Raw genomic sequence first — 23,882 nt, forward strand, 5'->3', positions numbered from 1 at the left:
GAGGTGTCATCTGTTTCCTTATCGAGACGTGTTTGCGGCTGAAGGTCTTGGAGATGAGAGTCAGGAGCCTGTTCCAGGAACAGCAGAGCCCGGCGCGGAGCCCCGTGTTTGGAAAGCGCAGCAGCTCAACGCATTCCACATGGACACAGTAATGCTCCGGCGGTGCCTCTTGCGCCGCGGCACAGGGGGAGTTACCCCTTGTTTGGGCTCTTTTAGAGAGAAGAGCTGCAGCGCAGGGCATCTTGGAACCAAGGTGTGGCTGTTATTAGAATCAGAATCCTTAAATCTGACATTCAGCTGGCTTATGCCAGCTGTGCCTTTAAAAGCAAGAGCACTTAGGCATTAGGTTTCACATCTTTTTATTATTTAGCAGGAGGTTAAGCCAAATACATATTATTTTTTTGTAACTTAGCTTTTTTTTCTGTGCTTCTATGCAATTGTATAAGACCTGAAGAGCTTCTAAGTGTTCTCACAGCTGTGTGAGTTTCATATTCATGGAACCCTTGCATAATTTTGACACAGATATGTCAGGTACAGGGCTGCAGAGCCTGAGCACGGCATCCTCCAAAAAGAAAGGAGGGAGGGAAGGAAGGAGGGAGGGAGAGGAGGAAAATCAGTGTAATTGTTCCCAGTAGAATCACACTAAAGAAAAAAACAGAGATGTTGGGTCATTCACTCTCTTAGTCTGGTGAAGAGGAGGCTGAGGGGAGACCTCATCGCTCTCATCTCTTCTCCCAAGTAAGAAGTTGATAGACTGAGAAGAAATCGCCTCAGGTTGCACCAAGGAAGGGTTAGATTGGATGTTAGGAAGTATTAATTCACCAAAAAGGTTCTCAGACCTGGCAGAGGGTGCAGTCCCCACCCCTCGAGGCGTTTCAAAGCCGTGTAGGTGCTTAGGGATGAGGTGTAGCGGTGGAGTTGGCCGTGTTGGACTCAATGATCTTAAAGGTCTTTTCCAACCTAAATGATTCTGTGATTCTGGATGTATCTCTCAACCTGCACGCACACAGAGGCACACACAGACATTTTTGCTTCCCTTGCTGCAGACACATACACAGAAATCTTCTCTCTCTCACACACACATTCACCTCTTCTCTCCCACACACTTTCTCCCTTTCCCCAGCTCTTACCCACACACCGTTTTACTCATTTTCCTCCACCCTCTCTTTATGTCTCTCACACACAAGGAAAATCCTATTTTTTTTAAGAAATCACAGCTATAAGTCATCTGCTCCAAGTAGCTCAATTCCCTATTTTACAGTGAAAACAACACAAAAAACCTTTTTAAGTTAGTGAGATTTACTTATGAAATAAATAAAATGGTAAGAAAATAGGAATGATTGTAATAAATAACAGCAGTTGTCCAAATTGCACAGCCATGAGAAGCATCATATTTTTAGACTTATTACTCCAGTGTGGTTACAGGGTCTGGCACATTCCTGGAAAAATAACTTTTTGTCCCTGAAAGAACATTTTGAAAATGGAAGAGAGAAAAAACAGAGAGAGATAGAGAGACTGCATAGGCAATGGCAAAGAATAGCCAGTTCCTTCCCAAACAAGATCTGACAGAGATTTGTTTATGGGGTAGGTTGTTTTGAAATTTGATACTTCGCCACAACTAATTATTTTAAAGGATGCTGTCAAGATGGAAATGAGAGATTGGAAACCCCTCTTCCTATGCCAGCGGGGCTGGGGGTTGGTCCCAGGGTGTGACGTTTCACCAGCTCCGCTGTACAGCTGCCGCTCATATGGTTTGCAAAATATAAGGTGGGCAAAGAGTTTCTCCTTTCTCATGCAGAGGGCACAATATTGTCTGTTGGGTTCGTGTTTTTGATTGAGACGCACAGGAATTATTGCAGAGGGAAAATGAAGGAAGGCCCTTCCCTTACACGTACACCACCTGCCTTTGCAGGGTCAGGCTGGGGTTTGCATCCCACGGAACCACTCTGAGTCCTGCTCAAGGAAGTCAGTGGAAGTTTGGAAGCTGCTGCACCAAACCCAGCTCAACCCCACACAGATGTTAAGCAGGGAATGGTGAGCGCAAGCCCTGGTGGGTTTAGGGATAAGGATAAGAACTTTACAAACAACCAGACATTTCCAAGTTTAACTTGTTTATAAAAAATTATTGATCCCTTCCTGATATTCAAAAAAAAAAGACAAAACGCTTTCTAGAAATTCCTCCTATTTTAGCGTGTGAAAAGACTTAAATATCATAGCACATAAAAAAAAGAGTTAAGCAATAAAACCAAAATCAATACTTTCTAACAAGTCACTTGCCTTGAAGGCTCAGGAAGTGATGGAACACTATAACAAAGCTACCGAGGGGCCCTCACCACTGCTTGGAGCGTCAGCTCTAGATTTCCTGGGGCTTTAACAACCCTTATAGCTCCGTATCTGAAATGGGAAAGTCAAAGGACTCCTCTGGAACTGCAAGAGGTAATTTCCCCAGAGCACAGTGTAATCTGGTCACCGGTTGCTGATGCAACAGAACATCTCTTCACAGAGCACGTAAATAGAGGTCTAAAATAAATAGCAAGAAATAAATCATCTGGTATAAGGAAATCAAGCTATAAATGCTGGCCACAACTCCTGGCTTTCAAGGTCATCAGTGAGCACAGCGACACCCAATCGGTGCCTCAGGGAAGGAATCTGCCCTTGGCCCTGGTGGGGGAACAGCCAAAACCCTTCGGTGCAGTCGGACAGGGGCTCACTCCGTGCCTCGCAGGAAGGGGAGCTGCACACACCGCGGTGCTGCTGGAGCATGGGGAAAGCTCACAGCTGCAGCCCTTGTACCCCAAAAACCTTAAGCCCCAGGGTGCTGGAAGAGCGCTCAGGCTGCCCTCCCCGCCACCCCTGAGCAGAATGGCACTGGGTGCAGTTTTGGGATAAAAAAGGATCTAAAGCTACTGCAGAACGCCCAGAGGAGGCCACAAAGTTGGTGAAGGGGGAAGCCACATGAGGAGCAGCTTAAAGTCACTTGTTCTGTTCAGCCTGGAGGAGACTGAGGGAAGATCTCATCATGGTCTGCAGCTTCTTCACAAGGGGAGAAGGAGGAGGCGCTGATCTCTTCTCTCTGGAGATCAATGATGCCACCCGGAGGAATGGCAGGAAGATGTGCCAGGGGAGGGTGAGGTTGGACATTAAGATGATGTTCTTCCCCCAGAGGCTGTGGAGCACTGGAACAGCTCCCCAGGGAAGCAGTCACGGCACCAAGCCTGACAATATTCCAGAAGGGTTTGGACAACACCCTCAGCCACACGGTATGAATGCTGGGGTTGTCCTGTGCAGGGACAGGAGTTGGACTCAGTGATCCTCGTGGGTCCCTTCCAACTCAGGACGTTCTATGATTCTATGACCTAGGCCAAGTGTGAGGGAAAACCGCGCCTCCTCCACAAAAGCGTCTGCAGGGGGGTGACTGTAACCATCGAAACCAGGAGCACGGGCTGTGTTGATGAAATAATCACAGATCTCATGCACAACAGCACAGTTTGTGGGGCACGGGGCAAAGCACTCAGCATGCTCAGCAGCAGCAAACTCCAGCAGGTGGATCTTAGCTGATCTGAATGGATTCAGTGAGGCTCAGGCTCTCTGGGATTTCTTTGCGCATGAAAACCAATACAAGGTCTCACAGTGATGGGTCTTTTTTCTTGTAAACTAATGAAATTCAGTGAGTGATTTACCAGACACCTCTATTTCAAGATGAACTAATTTGTTTCTATAATACATTTAAGGAAAAGCGTGTCTTCTTTCACATAGGCATATTTGGGAGACTGCAGTTTGGACAAAGGGAGGAACATGGGGCAGCCACTGGCAACATTCATATCATTCACTGGCCTCTGAAATGAAGCAGAAGTCAAATCCGGGCGAAATGCATCAATAACGTGTTCCCTGTTATTTTGGTCAAGCAACATAAATGTAACCTGAAAAACAGAGTGCGGAGTTATTGAACTGAAAAACAAAGCAGAAACTACCAGAGACGGAAGGGCGAACATGCTACAAAAGCAGCTAGATGCTCTATCAATAATTAAATACAGAATATAACTAACGTTTCACAACCTGCAAGGTCAGTTAACGTGAACAAGGGAGATTGTAACGGTTCCCAGATGAAGTATTTAAAACTTTGCCACCCACAAAATAAAATTATGGGTTATTTCTTGGCAGAGAACTGTACAGTCCAAAGGCTTTTTACCTTTGTCTCCCAAGAGCTTAAACAAACCATGAGTTTGGTTACAGTCATTTCATTCACTTAGTTGTTGTGGTTTGGAATCAAAAGGTACAGCTCAGTTGCCTGTATGCAAATACGTGAAAACTCAATCTAAATATCAGTATAGAATCTCCCCATCTCATTACCACTTCTATTAACTCACTGGTTTTTAGCTTGAAACAGCAAGTGTATGTAATAGGTTTTTAATACAGTGAGGATTGGGAGCTTTTATTTCTATTTTTTTTGGCTGCTAAATGGTAGTAAAGCTATTTATTACCACACGAAGGCAAGTGCTAGAACAGAGACCTTGTGCGCACTTTCACTGCTTTTCTAACCATTGTTGCCATCATCAGAATCATAGAATCATAAAAACACCGAGTTTAGAAAAGAACTCTAAGGTCATTGAATCCAACCATGTTCTGATTGCACTTGTAACAAGAGGAAAAACAAGATCGGGATCACGTAAGACATCCCTGGCACATCTGTAAGCAGAACTCTAACCTCACATTTCTGACACCTGTGCTTCAGCCAGCAAATCGTAATTCTCCTCATAAACTGATATTATTGATGTCTAGCAAAAGCCAGGAAAAAATGTGTCTCTGGCTTTACCCCAGGTGGACACAGGTTGGGACACATCAAACACCAGGATGCTGGTGTTTGAAAATCTTACAAAGCACAGTATGGAATCTCAGTAACTCACTCCATTAACAGTCAAGTTATTATCCAAGATTGGAGCATGGCTAGTAGCCGTCAGAGACGAAAATGGAAAATTGCTCCAACTTCCACTAAACTTAGGAGAAAAAGTCCCCTCGTGTTCACTAGGGGAAGCAGTGGGTTTGTGCAGGGATCGGATATGAAAAGGTTGTCTGTCTTACCTTGTGTCTGAAAGGCCATGGGAGCAGAGCATCGTAGTCTCCTTTCATAACAACAAAGAACAGGGAGACGTGCGTTCCTTTTCCCGTCCCATCTCCATTGAGATAAACCCTCAGACAGACCTTGTAGCCATACTTTGCTGTGTAGAAAGCTGAAAACCAGAACTCTTCATTAGTAAAGCTTTTAAAAAAAAGACATAATGAGTATTCTGACTTATGAGAAAAGACAGTGCATGATGTGTTTTGCCATCTCAGAGATGAGAACAGACAGATCAGGTCACCCCGGAGATTATAAGCAATGAAAGTCCAGTGCCTGGAACCCTTTAGTGCCTCACACCCTGAAGAAAATTACCTCTATTAGCCACACAAGCGTATTTTACCTAACCTAATTACTTCTCCCGCAGGAGGTAACTGCTGCTGAAAGCCTCTTGGTACCACAGGCACTGAGGTGTGGGTTAGAGGAGATGGATCCAGCAGATGTCACTGCAAGTAGATGTGGCGGAGAGCAAATCGCAAAATGAAAGCCCAGAACAGAACACAACTCTGTGGAAAAGCACATCACAGCTGCCCTGAATTACACGCAGGAGAGCATGACGTCTTCGCATAAACAACATCTCAGTTTGAGGAGCTATTTTAAAGGACCTCCTGCCCACTGGAGCAGAAAGGAGCGCTGTTCTAGAGAAATAAGGGGGGTTTCTAAAGGACTGAGGTTTGGTAGCACACGTATACATCCTGTGCTTTACCTGGTGAATACAAACTGACTGTTCTTCCAGTTACAGAGTCTTGTAGCTTCCTGCCAACATCCGTTATTTTCCACAGAAAGACCCCATCATAGGAAGCTTGCTCAGAGAACAGAAGGCTCTTATGAAGACTGCTCAGGCTGGCATCCTTCTGCGCCAGGCACCGGTGCAACTCTGCAATCTAGAAAAAACAAACCAGTTCTCATCAATCCCTCCTCTCCAGCCTCTTGTGCTGTGGAAGCAGCAGAATTGTTCAGGAGACCTCATGTTCTGGAGAGTCTCCTTCGATTCCTTTCTATGTGACAGCTACAAATCGACACATAAGGAAAACAGCCGGTTGTTTTGTCTTCTAGGAACAACGCTACTTTAAGAGGATCCATCAATTAAACAACTGTGCCACATGCTCACAGTCTGGTCATGGCAAATTCTGAACATGCAGAACTCTAAGGAATATCTAGATAACTAAACCCAGATTTAGATAACAAATACTAGAGATCTGAAAATCTATCCAAAACAACAAAAGGATCCTGTAGATGTGTCCAGAACTTAACAGATCAAACGCCTGTGCCCATCCCTGCCCTGATCTATACACCCCATCTCTCTGATATATGTAAATATTTATTATCTGTAGAACAAGCACTCAGAAAAGGCTTATCATAACTATTTACCTTCAGTTCAAGGCCTCGTATTATATTTTGATCGAGTTCACTCTGTCTCCGAAAGGCTATGATTTCCAAATTAGAGGTCTCCACTTCTTTATTGAGCACTGCCACGATATTCTCAAACACATGCAGCTTATTTTCTAGCTCAGAAATCACTTTCTCCCTCACAAGTTGTTGCAGAAGAGGTTCATCTTCAGAAAAAGAAGATCCAGGGAAACAGTCTGCTTCTAGATCCCCATTGCTTTCCAGCCCTGCTGGGATCTGTAGATCAGAGATGCTTTTTCCTGCACTGTTCACATTCAGCTCTGCCAGTGGGATGAAACCATCTGCAGCTTTGGCAGCAGCGCACAGGCTCGCCTTCAGCTGCCTTATGTGCTGCAGCAGAAGCAGCATGTGGGTCCCAACTGAAGATCTTTCATGCTCCTTTATCTTCTCTTTGCTTCCCTGGAAGAAGAAGACACTGTCAGTACACTCTCTGCACCTTAACTGCCCTGGGGCCAAACCAAGTGATATTCCCTTAAACTTCCAAAGCAGATTAGAACAGCGTATCTGATAAATCAGCAGAATTGTAATAAACACCCATCTTTATCTGAAGTGAATGCACAGTGTGGGATACAAAGCATCACAGGCCGAACTGTGCCTTACACCCGCTGGGTAACCACGGCAGTTCCAACATCCTACTGGAAGTGGATAGCACTTCTCACTTTTCTTAAAGACATATTTGAATCGAGGCTTGCTGCCTTGAAGACAAAGGCTGGCCAGACCAAAGGGACAGTGCTGAGCTGTACACCGGTTGAGACCTTCCTAACGGCTGCCCTGTCACTCACCCAAAATGAACAGCCGACCTCAGAAAAACGACACACGTCCTTGATGGCTGAGGGTGCAGATCGGTTCTGCTGGAAACAAAAGGCAAAGAAAATAATCAAATACCAATCAAAAAGGATTATTTTAGTAATTTGCAAACAACTAGGCCACAATCCCAGAAGCTATAAATCAGGTTAATTCAAGTCAAGGCATTACAGCTTACAGTGTCCAACCAGCTTTGAAAATTCATAGGTAAATGGATCAAAAGTGTGGTTGATTGCAAGCACCTTGAATGCAGCCTGGCAGCTAAGCATCCATCTAACAGACTCTATAATGATATAACATAGTTTAACAAACCACAGTGATCCCCTGAGAACAACTTCTCATAAATAAGATGCCAAAAAGTGAAGTGGCCACCACAGGAGATAACACAGCCACATCAATCCCCTTCCTGCTCTTAGAGAATACACAGAAAAGCTGTGTCATACAGTACATCCAGGGAAAGGATGGATCTATCAGACCAAAAGCCCTGACCGATGTTCCAGTCAAGTCCCCTTCACAGCCAAAAGCTTGTCTCTTCAACCCTACTGTTATACAACATATTCTTTCGCTTCCTCAGCATTTGAATCGAAAAAAAAATTCCCTATTTTTGTAATATTAATTGTGAAGATAATTTAATAAATTTAATTGTGGGAGCAGGGAAGAGAAGGTAGCAGCAGAGCTATGTTGAGATGTAAACGGCGCCCAGATACGCTGCCATATCTGAAAATGTTCTCAGATGTTCATTTAATCTAAATGAACAAGTGATACTTCTATTAGCTGAAATAAAGTGCATTTCATTCAGTCATCTTTTACTCACCTTCTCCACAAATGATGTTTCTGTTTGCACATGTGTTTGTTCCTTACATAAACTGCCTTCACATGAATGTTCCTGTCATTAAAACAAGAAGAAAAGAACTCGGTACGTTATTAAAATCATTGAGCATCTCTATTTAGGAGCCTTTGAAACAAGGTTTGTGTTTGGAAATGCCATTCACACCTAACGGAAACCTGGAGATTTGGGAGGCTTTTCTACAACAAGAAGAAAATGTTTACAATAAGTTTCTTGCTTTCTTCCCGGAAGGTGTAGATTTAGGGAAGAGCAAAGGAAGGTAGGGTAACTTCCCCAGGAGCACCACGAGCTCCACAACACATGGTGCTAAATCCTGCCTGCCCCGAGCCTCCCGCACAATGGGCTGCACTCTGGCTTCTGTTTAGAGGAAAGAACGTTCTGAAATTTGGGACTAAAGCACATCTGCTAAAAGCGGGCGCAGTCCTCTGTACAACAAACTGCAGACTCAGTGGTTTCTCAGGCTAAGCCTCTAAGCTGATTACTCTTCTCAGTGACGGATCTCCAGATGCAATACCCGTTAAGTGAAAGTACTAAGTGGGATCTTCCGCTCACGGAACCTAGAGCTTTCGGAAACCAATCACAGATGCTTTGGGAAATTGGAAAGAAGATTGGCGATGCACAAGTCTTGCCCAGCTCAAACCATAGTTATGTGCAGGCACACACAATGGACACACACATACATAAGCAATGACATGCAGGTGGAACAGAAAGCAGATATGCAGGAAACCCAAATGTAAACTCATCTTGAATTGACTTCACTCAATTTGCAGACCCTTCTTGCATCCTGCTTATTAACATTTTGAAGGCTGGAAGCCAAATTTTCCATCACGATGTGCTAATGCAAAATGCATTACCGCTAACAGGAGACTTCCTGCCATTTCTGGCTCCAAGAAGGGTAAAGTAATCCTCCTGCCATTGGTTTGTGTGACTGTAATATGTGTATTTAGCACAGCAACTGTCAGCTTTCAATTCATACTGTTCATATAAACACCTTCACATGCCAGGACATTTCCTATAGCAGCCTAGAAACTTTTTGATAAAACCATTCCAGCAACCTTGTCTTCCCTGCAGACTCCTGAGATTTCTCTTTCGATGCTCAGAAATACAGACATTGTTTTTTCTCACCCTCTTACTCATTTTTTAATACTCTAGATCTAAGCTATTGCACAAAGCATGCCTATTTTCTTCCTTCTTGCTATTTGACTCCTTCAGATAGCTGACTTCTTGAGGGGCTGGAGAGAAGTTTCTTTAAAATATGGAAATACAAAAACCTCAAGACCAATAACTGATTGGCTGAGATGTAGAGAGCAGTGCCCAAAAGTTATTATTTGCTCCCAGAGGATTCTGGATACGGGGAATACACACAAATAAACAAAATTCACATGTCACATAACTCACATAACTGAGTTTTATAAAGCAGATCATGTAACCAGCTAAATTCCAATTTCACAAATACTAAGGCAGGCAGAGAAAAATCAACATCTCAAGGCCAATCCTCTCCTTGGTTGCCAAGGTTTCCTAACCAAAAAATTAATTAGTTGATAGCTAACCGGAATGAGCGGGAGCAAAACTGCTCTTCATTGCAGGAATGAAACCCGCTGAGGTGGATCTGCAGTATCACAGACCTCTGAAAAGAGAAAGGTGCTCAGGGAGCGCTCACACAGCTCAGGTTTCCTCCTCCAGCCTGCCTACTGCACCCTCAGAAGGTTGAAATGGATTAAGTGTTGCCACCTTCTGGTATTTACAGTCTCTCCGAAACACACACTGGATTTAGCTCTGGTAAAAAGTGCCTGGGGTCCAGATATTCTTCTCTCTCTGTGAGAGTTAGTAAGATATGAAGAGCACACGCAAAAGCGTCCCAAGAAGCACGTTTTAGCAAGAATGACTTATTCTTACCCCAGAAGGGCTATTACCCCAGTGTGGAGTAAATCTCACAGCTCAGTAGTCAGAAAGGCATAAATCTGTGATGGTTACAACATGCAAAGCTCTCCATCCCTACTTTCTTCAGGCTACGTTTTTGAGACATTCATAACCCTCCTGCCATGTAGGTCTTACATCACTGTGCTTCCATTCCAGGACAAAACTCCAAGGCTGGCAATGATTCTCTTTAAATCATCTGGAGGGAGCAACATTAGCTATGGTGCAGCCCAGCATTTTCTGTTTTAACAGAGCCTGCAGGGTAGGGCTGGGAGAAGAGTATTTTCAGAGCTTTCAAATCCAAACACACATCGCAGTGTTAGCAGGCGTGCGGCATCTCTCATTCATGCTGCTATTGCTTTGCTCCAGGAGTTTTTAATCATAAAATGTCCTAACCAACAAATGATGTACTTTGATTGTGAGGCTGAGAAGTGTGACGCTGAAGCTGCATCTCTTTATATAAGAACAGGCACCTGTCTATCACTTTTCATCTGCCCCACCACACCATTTCCTCCTTCAGCAATACAGAACAGTTTCTATGAGCTCACTCCGTGCCCTCGGACCACCCCCAGAACCTGTACCATGCTCTACCTTCAAAAATGGGTAAAAATAAAGAGCACATTTTATTTAAGTGAAAATGCACGTACAAAGGCACTTAAAAGCTGCATCTCAGTTACTCTGCTATCATAATTTTGAGAATCAACTGAGGAAGTCATTACTTTTAAGAAGGAATGCGATATATTTAGTAATATAAACTTAAAAGTTTGATGATCAAGTACAATCTTGTGGGGAAAAAAAGGTTGTTTTAAAGAGGATTTTGAGCAGATGCTGGGGACAGGCTGGTGTTACCCTGTGTAAGGTTATGTATAAAGGTTATACATTTTGCAAGTCCCTGTCACCACAGTGGGAAACACAACTTAAACATAACAAATGCAAAGTAAATGCATTTAAATAGTCACTGAGAACTTCATGGCAGGTTCAGAGTATGCTCTTCCTGGTCTATATGGATACTGCTGTTAATTTGGAGAGTTATTCTTGATGTATCTAACAGAAATACTATCTGACAAAATCTTGTCTTTCAAATTTGCAGGCAGCTTTAAACAAACTCCAGTCACTTTTGAGGCCTCTTCCCTGCCACTATCTGTGTTCTTCTGCCTCTTACCTACATCATATGAGGACACACGCTTTGAAACAGGAGCTAAAATAAGGCTGCCCAGGCTCTGGATGAGCACAGACTTCCTTCCCTGGTGTAACATCACAAGCAGATTATCCAGTACAGCTCATTTTCCCCTCCAACACATGCACGGAAAGATTGGCAAACTCGAGAAGATCAAATGTTCTCCAACTGCACTTGGAGCATTCATGAAATCAGGATGAGAAATGTGCTCAGAGATTATTTAAGTCATTAACACAAAGCCCTGATTTGAAACAGAGAAACGCTCTTACTTGGTACTCGCTACTAGATAAACTCCGCTGACACTTCTGACACGTTGTCACGTTATTAACACATCCATTTTCCAAATGATCCGCGAGTTTCTTTCTCATCACCATGTGTCCACAGCCAGTGTGACAAGGGATTAAAGCATATTCACATAAGCTTTGATGTTCCTGGAAGAAGAAAAGTCATGAATCAAACTGTAAACTGCAAATACTCACTTCGCTCTAAGCAATCTGCGTTCTGCCAGCCTAGAGCTTCGCTTTGCAGTTCTGCTAAGCTTGGGAGAAGTTCCAATCCACAATGTTACCAAGATTACTGGTGAAAAATTAATCAGCTTCACTGGGACTTTTTTTTTGTTAATTCTGAACTTAAAAAAAAGCCCAACAAACCACAAACAACTTTTGACAGATTCAAACACAAGGTCTCCCTTGAACCGTCTCTCTCTAGTGTTTCTGTTTGAAAATAACTTCATCCTGCTCCCAGCTTTTTTACTTGTCTTAGAGAATCCCTAGCTTTAAGCATCATTTTTTTCAGAGTGGCTTTTTGGTTTTTTATTCTTTTTTTTATTCTTTTATTTTTTATTATTTTATTCAAAATAACTTTGAAAATGTTTCCTCTTTGCTATTTGCATCCTCTCATCTCAACAAGGAAAAAAATCAGCATTACTTCTTTCATAACTGCATCCAACAGGTCTGCTTTCTGGTTCTTCAAAACACAGAATTTAAATAAAAACTATTTACTCTGACTCCTTTCAGGGCAGTTTCAGGAGGCACCGTGTCACAACTGATTTTGTCTTTAAAGGGAGATGGCTGTCCCCTACAGAACGGGCTCAGAAATGCCAATTTCAATCACACGCCCAACCCTCAAATCAACTCTGCCATCTATTCATGCTGAGAGGGGCTCCAGTTCTCAAAACTATAAAGCTAAGCAAACTGGGTAGGTTTTTGCCAAAGGAGGAATACACTCAAATAGAAAAATTGTGCAAAATTAGCAAAGAAAAGGCAACAGCGCCTCAGGTGTTTCTCAGATACAGTCATACAAGGTACACAGCAGATATAAATGCAGGGAGACCTTGTGTTCCTATACCAGGGGACCAAAATCCAGCTATTCTAATTATCCCTATTTTTCCATTATCTTAATTTGCAGATTCACAAGACTCGTCATTTAAATATTTTACCAGGGGCATTTCACATCAGTCTGAAAAGAACAATGACTCAACAGCTTTCATTTACACAGGAGGAAATTATTTCTCTTATAAAAACATACAAAGGACATTGCCTGTAATGATGTCCTGGAAACAGAAGTACTCTGGTCTGTCAAAATCTGATTGTAGCATCTTTGCATTTAAGTAATAAGAAAATTCACTGGAAAAGAAAGATCAGTTGATGTAAATTTGTGCAACATTAACTACACAACCACTCCAGATGTTCTGGATTTGGTCAAAGCCCCTCTAAAGTTCATGGCACATTTTCAGATACCCTGATGGTGTAAATCACTACACCTTCACTTATTCTAACACTGTTGCACTAATTTGTATTGTCTGAGAAACTAGTTTCTTTGCCTTTCTGTCCCAGTTCAAGTAAGAGCGCATGTTAATACATTAAAAATAAACTGCCTTTAAACATACTTCAAAATTTCTCATGATCCCAGACCAACTGCATCCAAGGGTCACACAATGTACTTTGAGTTCAGAAATCTCTTTATTAATGGCAGCATCTCCAAAAGCCTGGAAAGTAAACACAGTAAGGAAAAAAACACTGGTCAGGAAGTACTCCAGCACGCATTTTTGACATGAGAATAAGGTGACTGAGTCAAAATTTCAGATCTTGATAAATCTCTTACTTTTCAAACTTTACTATACTGAGAGAAGACCCTCTAACCCAACACGTTAATCTTAATGTAGTAATTATTGAATCATTTCATGGAATCATTTTCATGGTTCAAAAATAACCTATTTGACGTGATATAAATTTACTGAAGCCCTGCCTAGCCAGCTACAGCTATTATTTTAAGTTTCTTTTCACAGCAGCTTGAAATATGTCACAGGCATTGAACGTGCTGACAGGACCCTAACTATAGGCTGCCATGTGCCACTCTTAATGAATGCATCTCATTATTGGGGTCATTAACACCTCCTAAACGTGTTGCAGAGAGGACTAAAGACTGTTCCTGCAGTGAGAGTACATTTCTCAGACCACTGCTGTTTCTATTTAGCATGGCACTGCGCACTAAAGAAATGTAAACCATATGTGAGGGGTTTTTTTGTACTATGTAGATTTGTTTTTATTATGTTAACCATGAAAAATTGCGCAATTATTATGTAAACTATGAAACGCTACACACTTAATATTACAACTTGCACAATCAAAATAAACACACTGAGACAAGAATAAGCCCTATTAAAGTAAATGGCTGTTGGTAAGTACACGATACCAGATCTCCCGTGTAACAACACAGAGCAAGGCAAGAACTCGCAGGGAAGAAGCTTTACAAATAAAGGGAGGAAAATATTTACAAGCGATGCCCATGTTGCAACAGTCACTGAAATTCTACACGATGAGCGAAAAAAATAAGCAAACTAAATTATGAGAATCAACATTCCTGATTGGTTTTTTTTTTAATCTAGATACAAGATGTTTGTACTGCCCTATATTTGTCACGTTAGATCACACAAAAGGAGCATGGCCAGTTCTGTGAATGGTAAAAATAAGATGCATTTCTATACACAGAGTATCACAGAAAATCATTTCCTAATCTCAATCCACAAGCAAAGTCCAGAACTTTGCACACAGATTGCAAACAATTCCACAACGAATTAAAAAATAATAGTGTAGGCTGTACAAAACCATTTATGGCTCCATCTGCATGTACGGAAGAGTTTATGCGATAAGCTAGCAACCCATGTACAATTAGTTAAAGCACGCCGGCCCCATCCTCTAAACCTTCTAGTCTGATTGATGAGCAAATCCACACAGAAGAAATGCAAGTTATCGGGTACATGGTGGCTTTCCCCCCTGTGTCAGAAGAGAAAAACTCAAGGAATTTCCTGGCATTATAAAACAGATCATTTAAAATACATTCAACTATAGGCACAGTCCCAGCAGTGCATGGGGTTCTGACTGCTGTGGGCATTCCTGGTGCTTCGTGTGTCACACTTGTGGGTGCTAAATCATTGTGAACGCTAGCTGGGTAAAAGGCAAGGCAGGAAACCCTCATCTTTTATCTGCACAGGTCACTGCTTCAAAATATTCACCTGAACCTCTGCCTTCTTGCATGGGAACCTGAGTCTGCGCAGAGCTTCCTCGGGGACCCTCGCCAGACCCTCGCACGGTAAATGAGACCACTCGCACTGATATAAAAGTGCTCTGGGTCAAACAGAAGGAAACAGAAAGTATTTCTCCCTGCTTTGATTGACTGCCGTCACAAACCTCCCCTCTTTCGTTTTAGCTGGTTCAAAGGGAGATGCTGGTGCAGGGGCTGCTGATGTCAATCATGGGCGGCTGCTGAAGCCAAGACCTGCCTGTCCCAGCTCAGCTGTGACATGAGCACAGTCCCCTGCCACGTCCCACATGCCAGGTGAGCTCCTCCTTGGCACTCTGACCTTCACCATGTGTATCTCACAGCTCTGGCTAACGGACAACTCTGGTCTACAGCTCACATGGTCATCTAGCAGTAAGTTTAAATGGATCAAGCTGACCAAAAGCTTTCTAGAGTAAATCCAGTGGGTTTTTTCTCTCCAGAGAAGGCTGGCCCTCTGCAGCTGAACCAGGATCTCTGGTTGCTCTAACACACGAATGACAGTAGGCAGAGGCTCAAAGGATACCCCACTCCTCCAACTGATTTCCGTGACAGACACAGATGCTTTTTACTGATACTGATGAATGACAACCTGATATGACTCAAAGTGTATGCTGCAGAACCTGACAGACCTGGAAAGTCCTCAGGCTGCCGTTATATCCTTTTAAATCAAAAACTGTGGGGAATCGTAATGACAAAAGCACAAGTTACAATGTGCAACTATTAGTTGCTATGGAATTTTATATTATTCCCTCCTCAACTGTAGTCCTGGGATGACTGTAGAGTAGCCCAGAGAACGGCTAATGATAAATTAACAAACTGTGAGCTACAACTTACCCTTTCTTCTGCCAATAGGCTTTCCTCACTTACAGTGCTGGGATCTTCCTTTTTGCATTTCTGGCAAATAGCATTTTTATTGTTTCTGGCAAAAAAAAAATAAGAAGAATGGAATAATTAACATGCAGTGACCCAGCCGAGCTATTGAAAAAACAGCTAATATTTATTAAAATCCCATAACACCACGTACCAAAGAACTGCAACTTGCCATGCAACCGTTCAGTCAGCTTTGTGCTAGTTCTTCAAGGTTAAATCAGCATCATCACCTCACAGTTACACACAGAAAAAAACAATGTCTGCCAAGCCCAGCAACCCAGCCTTCCCTACCCCGCGGACTTTCACACTGGGAACCAGAAGGAGATAGAGAGTAGCCTGCAGGTAAGTTCTTCTAAAAGTAAAGTGGCTGTGGGCCAGCAGGGCCAGGTAGCCACAGCCTCGTCTCCTGAGTACAGCGGCACAATACGGCTCTTGGGAGCGTTGGCAGGCACAGAATCTGCATCGGTGGTGTGGCTTTCTGCAGCAAGGACCTACCGCACGATCCAGGAGAAGCAGGCAGAGCAGTACCTATGCCCACAGAGCGTTTGCAGGGCTTTCTTCAGGACGTTGTTGCAGTTGCTGCACAGGTACTTCTGGTCAGGCGCATCTTCACAAATGTTACTGGGATATCCAAAAGGAAACTCATTTTCATCAGGAGAAGAGCTGAGGACATCCTGTGGGCCTCTGGCTGCTCTCTCAGCCATCTGAAGAGATGAGGGCAAAAAAGTTAGTGCTCAAGCAAGCAGAGACACACTCACTTTGATGTGAGAGAATGTTTCAGGCATCAAAGTCCACGAGCAGCTCTAAGCCTGTGCAGTAACCTAGTGATCTGTTTAATTGAGTCTGTAGCTGACATGCGTGGCTAAATGTCACAGCGGGGTTTGACTAGGTTCCAGCAGGAAATTACGGTATAGATTTAAAATTTCCCTCAAACACAACATGAAAATGAACAATATATTAAAATGAAGGGTTGGGGTTTTCTTTCTAGGGTTTTTTAGCTTGTAGAAAGGTGAAGCAAATATTACCATCATCTTAGAGCTACGCTGCCATCGCCCCACATCACAGTTATTTCCTGTACAGTAAATCCCCAACCACCTTCAATTCCCAGCAGCCAACATCCATGTTCACACTTCAGAGATGCAGAAACTGAGCAGCTGATGTGTTTACAGTGACTTCCCCAAGGTCATAAAACTAGTGTTGAAATGAAAAAGGAAATCTCAAGCCTGCAAAAGGCTTTACGTTTGTGCTCTAACCAGCTACACCCTGAGCCACGCAAAGCGTCAAGCGTGTTTGGTTCTGGTTTTCACAGACTCGTGGAATGGTTTGAGTTGGAAGGGACCTCAAAGCTCACCCAGTTCCACCCCTGCCATGGGCAGGGACACCTCCCACTGGATCAGGGGCTCTGAGACCCATCCAACCTGGCCTGGAACGCCCCCACAGATGGGGCAGCCACAGCTTCTCTGGACAACCTGGGCCTCCCCACCCTCACAGGAGAACCTTGGGGCAGCCAGCATCCTTTGGCGCAGCCGGGACCCCCAGGGCACCCCTGGGGCAACCAGGAGACTTTGGGGGCACCTGGAATCGTCAGGACAGCCAATATCCTTTGGTACAGCTGGGACCCCCAGGGCAACCAGGGGACCCTGGGGACAACCAGGGTCCTTTGGGAGCAGCCAGGAACCCCAGGAACCAGGGGACACTCAAGGCAACCAGGATCCTTTGGGAGCAGCCAGGATTCCCTGGGGGCAACCAGGATCCTCGAGGCAGCCAGCATCCTTTGGTGCAGCTGGGACCCCCAGGGAACCAGGGGACTTTGGGGGGCAGCTGGGATCCCTGAGGCAACCAAGAGACTTTGGGGGCAGCTGGGACCCCCAAAGCAACCAGGGGACCCCCGAAGCAACCAGGGGACTTTAGGGACAGCTGGGATCCCTTGGGGCAGCCAGGATCCTTTGGTGCAGCTGGGACCCCCAGGGGACCCCCGGGGCAACCAGAGGACTTGGGGGGCAGCCAGGGCCCCCAGAGAACCAGGGGACCCCCGAGGCAACCAGAGGACTTGGGGGGGGGGGCAGCTGGGTCCCCCCGAGGCAACCAGGGGACCCCCGGGGCAGCCAGCATCCTTCGGGAGCAGCCAGCATCCCCCCCCCGAGCAGCCGGGATGCTCCGAGGCAGCCCCCCCGCCGCCCTCCGGGTGCCGCCGGGCCCCGGGGAGGCGGAGCCGCTCTCCTCCCCTCCCCTCCCCGTTACCTGAGCCCCCCGGGCCGGGGCCGGAGGGGCCGGAGGCCGAGGAGCCGCGATGGCAGCCGCCGGGGCCGCGGGGGCAGGAGCTGCAGCGGCTCAGCCCGCAGGGAGGAGCGGCCGAGGGCGAACCCGGCCCTGGGAGCCCGGCAGGGGAGGCAAATCCAGCCCTGGGAGCGAGCCCAGACCCGGGATAGAGGAGGGTAATTCCAGCCCCTGGGGATGAGCCCAGTCCTGGGATAGAGGAGGGTAATTCCAGCCCCTGGGGATGAGCTCAGTCCTGGGATACAGGAGGGTAATTCCAGCCCCTGGGGATGAGCTCAGTCCTGGGATACAGGAGGGTAATTCCAGCCCCTGGGAATGAGGCTGGTCCTGGAATATAGGAGGGTAATTCCAGCCTTCAGGAACAAGCCCAGCCCCAGGCCAGTGAAGGGCAATTTCAGCCTTCAGGAATGAGGCCAGTCCCAGGCCAGTGAAGGACAATTCTAGCTCCTGGGAATAGCAGGATACGAGCCAAATCCAGGACCGAGGGAGGATAATTCCAGCCCCCAGGAAAACAGCCCAGCTGCCAGCCCACGGGAACAGGGGTCGGAATGAGCCAAGGGAAGGCCCAAGGGAGTGAATTCATACAATCATTGGATGATTAAGGTTGGAAAAGATGTCTAAAATCATCAATTTCAACCATCAGCCCAACCCCACCGTGCCTGCGAAACCATATCCCAAAGTGCCACGGCCACGTGCTTTCTGAGCTCCTCCAGGGATGGAGACTCCATCACTGCCCTGGGCAGCCTCTGCCAGGGCTTCACCACTCTATCAGTAAAGAAATATTTCCCAATATCCAGTCTAACCCTTCTCTGGTGCGACTTGAGGCCATTCCCTCTCATCTTGTTACCTGGGAGTAATGGGACAGCTGCAGGGGTGGATCTGTTCAGAAAGTGCTGTGATTGAGGCTACCTGTGGTTGAGACCCGGCCCTGTAACACCTGGAGCACGGTTGCAGGGCAAATGCCCTTTCCACACCTCTTTCTGCTCAGAGAAACCTGCTGGCATAGTAGCTGGCAAACTCAATTTCCATCTACACCGTGCTGGGAAACCCACCAGTCCAGGAGTGGGAGCCCTGAATTTCCATCTGAATCTTGCTGGGAAATCTGCTGGCCTGGGAGCAGGAGATCTCAATTTCCCTCTGAACCCTGCTGGGAAATTCACCAGCCCGGGAGCAGAAGCCTTCAATTCCTTCTGAGCCCTGCTGGGAAACCTGGCGCAATCCCCGCTGTGCCTGGTCCTCCAGCTGCCCTCCAGCACAGATAATATTAACAGCTCAGGGCATGTTAAGTAATGTATGCAAATCCTTGTAAGATGCCTGCAGTGCAGTAAGGATTTCTAAAAAGGAAAGTCCCGCTGTCAGGAGAAGGTTCTGTTTCGCCCTAACAGCCAGTTTACTACAAAATCCCGTGCTGCAGCCTTATCTACTGGGATTCAGTCAGAAGAGAGAAAGTTGCAGATGCAAATCTGTTATCTCCTCCTTGTGAAAGAAGCGTGGGGAATACCACTGGGGGTGAGCCCGAGCTAAGAATTAAACATAAAAAGCGGAGGTGGTTCTCTAGATGCTTCACTTGGCTTGTTCCTCTGCTGCATTTACAGGCGTTCGTGTCCCTGTACCTTGTGACTGCATGGAAGTCGGCAAGGAGGTGGTGAATGAATATCAGGGAGTGTCTGCCTGAAGCCTCACACCTTCCCCTGTTATGTGTGCACAGATAATAGTTACATATCTGGAACAGCTGCCTGTGGTAATCTCATCTAAATCTCTCCTCTTTCAGCTTAAAACTCATCCCCTTTGTCCTACCCCTGCATACCCTGATCAAGAGTCCCTCCCCAGCTTCCCTGGAGCTCCTTTTCCTACTGGAAGGCTGCTACATTGAAATTAATTCCAGAAATTTTTTCTACTCACAGTTATAAACGGCTATGTTCATGTTTTGATAAAGAAGCAAAGAATATCCACCAACTCTGCTCCCACAGCTCTTTGTGACTCAGCTCTTACACTTGCTTGTATGATGCAACATTTTTCTTTTTCATGTGCTCCCCAGCTACACGTGTACTGCGTTCATTGAAGATTTCCTAGAAAAAATTACCATTAGACTTCTACCTTTTTGTCTCAAAAGGACAAAAGCACATCAAACAAAGCAAGAATAAACAAAACAATTTTCTAGACTTCAAAAAGGGCAAAACCCTAATACACCTGAGGGAAAAAAACCTCTAAAGACAGCCGGGTCCAACGGGTAGGAGAGATATTTATGCTTGATAGAGCTGATACACTAGAAGTCTGTGTACACACACAAAAAAATTATTTCCTAAGTACACAGTACTGTGAGGATATTATAAGCACCAAGCCTGGCGCTGTTTGCAGAGTAGAGGCTAAAGAAACACGTAATATCACCAAAAAAACAGGATGAAAAATGTTTGCATAAAGGACTCCAGACTGCAGATTTCAATTATCTTTGTGGTAAATTTAAAATAACAGGAAGCATTAAAAATATATTCCGAACACGGTCTCTTTAAGGCAGAGGGTGGCTTAGTTCTCTACCATTTCAAGCTCAGCTCTCTGCAGCAGAGCCTGCCTAGCTCATTTGCTGCACCGGCAGTGTCTGCTCACAGCTGTATCCTAGTTCATCACAGGGCTTGCAGACAAATGACGTCCTTCGTTCATGGGATTTTTAATAATAAAAGTCCCATTCTTGCCAGCAGTTCATCCAAAAATTTCCCACATTTACATCCACAATTTATTTAACCCTTCCATTAATAATTCTCCTATGAGCCAAATGTTCTTTTCAATTCCATCCTGTAGTCCCACAGGAATCAGGATGCAGAACTGTTTCCAAGAGAAGGATTTGATCCTTCACCTTGTCAGAAAACCCTTTATTTACTTTCCCTTGAATCAGACAGTCTTTTAACAAGCAACAAGATTTTTGTCTGAAGGCTTTTACAGTTTAAAAAAGACGCTGCAAAGGCAATTGTCATTAGAGAGGGGAGAAAGCACGAGCCTGATGGAGCCAACTGCAAGGTCAGTTGTGGGGTATCCATGGATTTACTGCCATACATCACTGGATAAGCCCCCAGCCTAGTAAATGCTTCCGCTTTCCTCTGTAAAGAGGGAATAACACTTGCTTCCTTTTGTTAAACTCGCACATCTCACCAGATGAGAAGCACCATGTGCAGTTCCGTAAAGCTGTCAGCACCGTGACTCATTCAGCAAGGTGGGTGTGTGATTATCTGATCACATGCAGCCACAGTTCCTGCATGTGGAACCTTTTTTAAGAGCTGGGGTGTTAATAAGGTTTGGCACTGAAATTGTGGAAAAGGAAAACGATGTCAGTTTTATTAAAGTTATTTCTAAGGCTTCCAGTTTAAACGTCAACATCGCCCTGTGTGAGTGGGAAGATTTTCCCTATGAATACATGCAGAATCATGCAATGTCTGTTCATTTCCACTTCCTTCTCTCTGCTTCTCTGTGCTGTAAATGTGTTTGTGGATGCTCTGATTGCAGAGTCATCAGGGCCGTGTATTAACTGCAGTTACAAGTCCTTGGGGAACGCACGACAGCCTCCGTGGTGCTCACAGCCTGGAACACTGGCTTTCATTGTTTTATGATTAGGGCTGTTAGAATTCACGGTAAGTGAATCTGGCACAGGGAGATTCTACCAGAATGTGAGTTTGTTTCTGAACAAGTTCTAAAACTATTCCTGGATGTGGCTTTTTGAAGCTTTCAGAATATAAAGGGGCATGAGTTAATGGTTTCAGAAAGGTCGGTGCTGCAGCAACAGGGCAGTTTCTGTTTTGGGATGAAGGGGCGTCTGTGCCTCCTCCCTGTGCTCTTAGCTCCCTCCTTTGCTTTTGCTTTGAGGCTTCTCAAAAGTATCACACCTCTGGCTTAAAAGGTGCTGAATTACACTAAGAAACTAAATTTTTGGTACTTTCCAAACTAGAGAGGTTTCCTCTGGTGAATTTCCCCCATATGAGATCAGTTAACCGAAAACAGGATGTGGCTCGACGCGAGATGAAAATGTGAAGCTTAACTGTAGCGTAGAACCATTCCACGCATGCTCAGCAGTGCAGGGACTTCTGTTACTATTTAAGGCGAATGATCATTTTCTACATCCAAGGAAGAAAGCTCAGAAGAGACTAGATTTGAGAATTTCTTAAAATAAGCCAAAGATTTGAGATTTTTAATGAAACAGATTTCTTTCTACATTTAAAAATGAAATTTAGGCTCAGATGCTAAACGTTTTGAAGAATATAGTCGAAGTGCAATAGTATTTCCAGGGCTGAGAACCTCATTTCAGAGACATGCTCGAGATATAGAATAAGGCATTTCTGAAATCATGATTTTCAATTACTATAAATTACCTGGAAATGTGCACATGTTCTTGGAAACCCTGAAAAACTGGTGAAACAGGAAGGAAAAACTGTTAGGAAGAGAAGCTCTGCTTTGTTATGGTGACATCTTAAGGACGCAACCCAACTTGTATTACAGGAGATGGAAAGTTTCTCACCAGCTTCCATAGAGGTCAGACTGTAATCCTCAAAGAGACATCAGGAATCAATTTTTTCTTTATCCTCACTCAAGATTTTTCCAGATCATATTCTCTGTAACATCATATTATCCACAACTTCCCTGTAATTATTTTTTTTCCTCTTTTTCAAATAGTAGACATTCTGGAGCACCTCTTCAGCAATTCTCAGAAAAAAAACCACCCATAAAATGGATGCTATATACCAGCCTCAGGAGGCTGAGAGAGCTGGGGCCGTTCAGCCAGGAGAAGACAAGGCTCTGGGGATAGTTTTTTTATGATAGTTTCAACGGATTAAGCTCTACTTTCAGTTGCAGCCCGTCTACATTAAAAGCTTATGCTGCTACTCGTGGTTATGCTTCTGCTTCTCTTATCGTGCCCAGAGCCTGATCTAAACTGGAAAATTCTTAGCTGCTTATTTCCATTCTTAATGCTTTGGAGAGAACTCTGAGAACAGGAGCTGTGCCCACGGGAAAACTGCCAAAACACTCTTCCAAAGCTCTGGATGTAACATGAAAAAACAAGTTAAGATTCAACTTCTTTCGACTCTAAAACAGCTGGCAAAATATGAATATTCTATCAATAGCTCAGGTCACTCATACAGTGTGTTACAGAAACCTCTGCAAGTATCAGAAAATTCAGTGCGTTTGAGTAGGACTAATTAGTGGAAACAGAAAAAGGAAACAACAGGTTTCTTTAATAACATCATCATAAATTCTCATTATAAACAATAACAGAGGGGAGAGTGAAGGGCATGGTAAATCTCCACTAATCTTTCTAGAAGCTACTCACTTTGCTAATAAGAAAGAAAAAGAAAAGAGGTGCTTAGAAGATGTTCTTTTACACATGACAGAAGCAGAAAGAGAATGACTAAAACTTGTGCCTTTCTTCCACTGAGGCTGTAACTCACTTCACTATTGCAGAGTGACCAATAGCACTGGGCTTCTTTCCAGTGGTATTTTTCAGCATAGTTTCTAAATCTGAATTATTTGCACACAACTACTGACAATGTCTGTTTGTACCAGGTGTCTTTTATGGGCAACAAACCCAGAGAACGCAGAAGTTCCAAGTGTTATCCAAGGTTTCACAGGAGGAAAATGATATTGCAGAGAGAACCAACAAACCATTGCCCACAGAAAGAAAACTAAGTGTTCATGAAACAACACGTTTTTAAGGAAGAATCTAAAGGAGAAAGGAGAATACATTGTACACTTAGGAGAAGCGTGAATGAAAAAGTAAAGTTGGAGGTGGGAGAAAGCAGGCATAGAGACAGGTCTATGTTCTGAACAGAGGCAAGCAGACTTAGTGTTCAAATTCCTGAATAGACAGAGTCCTCTCATGAGGCCAAGTATCTTGGCAGCTTTGCCAGTGATGGGACTCCAAAAGC

General features: G+C 44.5%; 1 protein-coding gene across 2 annotated transcripts; it reads right to left on the minus strand.

Annotated features, from left to right (window-relative positions):
* Positions 1-1,158: 1,158 nt before the first annotated feature.
* TRAF1 (TNF receptor associated factor 1) lies at positions 1,159-19,901 on the minus strand. Of its 2 annotated transcripts, XM_069873333.1 has the most exons (11): positions 19,879-19,901; positions 16,195-16,403; positions 15,664-15,748; positions 13,157-13,255; positions 11,538-11,699; positions 8,142-8,213; positions 7,306-7,374; positions 6,485-6,922; positions 5,820-5,997; positions 5,080-5,228; positions 1,159-3,920 (listed from the first exon to the last, which is right to left on the minus strand). In XM_069873333.1, exons 2-11 carry the CDS (start codon positions 16,401-16,403, stop codon positions 3,705-3,707), a joined length of 1,677 nt encoding a protein of 558 aa, XP_069729434.1. In that variant the 5' UTR covers positions 19,879-19,901; the 3' UTR covers positions 1,159-3,704. The 2 variants fall into 2 exon arrangements, with proteins under 2 accessions (XP_069729434.1, XP_069729435.1); XM_069873334.1 differs by lacking the exon at positions 19,879-19,901 and having other exon boundaries at positions 7,306-7,371; positions 16,195-16,844.
* Between the last annotated feature and the right edge of the window lie 3,981 nt (positions 19,902-23,882).

The sequence above is a fragment of the Phaenicophaeus curvirostris genome, chromosome 20 (genome assembly GCF_032191515.1).
Source record: "Phaenicophaeus curvirostris isolate KB17595 chromosome 20, BPBGC_Pcur_1.0, whole genome shotgun sequence".
NCBI lineage: Eukaryota > Metazoa > Chordata > Aves > Cuculiformes > Cuculidae > Phaenicophaeus > Phaenicophaeus curvirostris.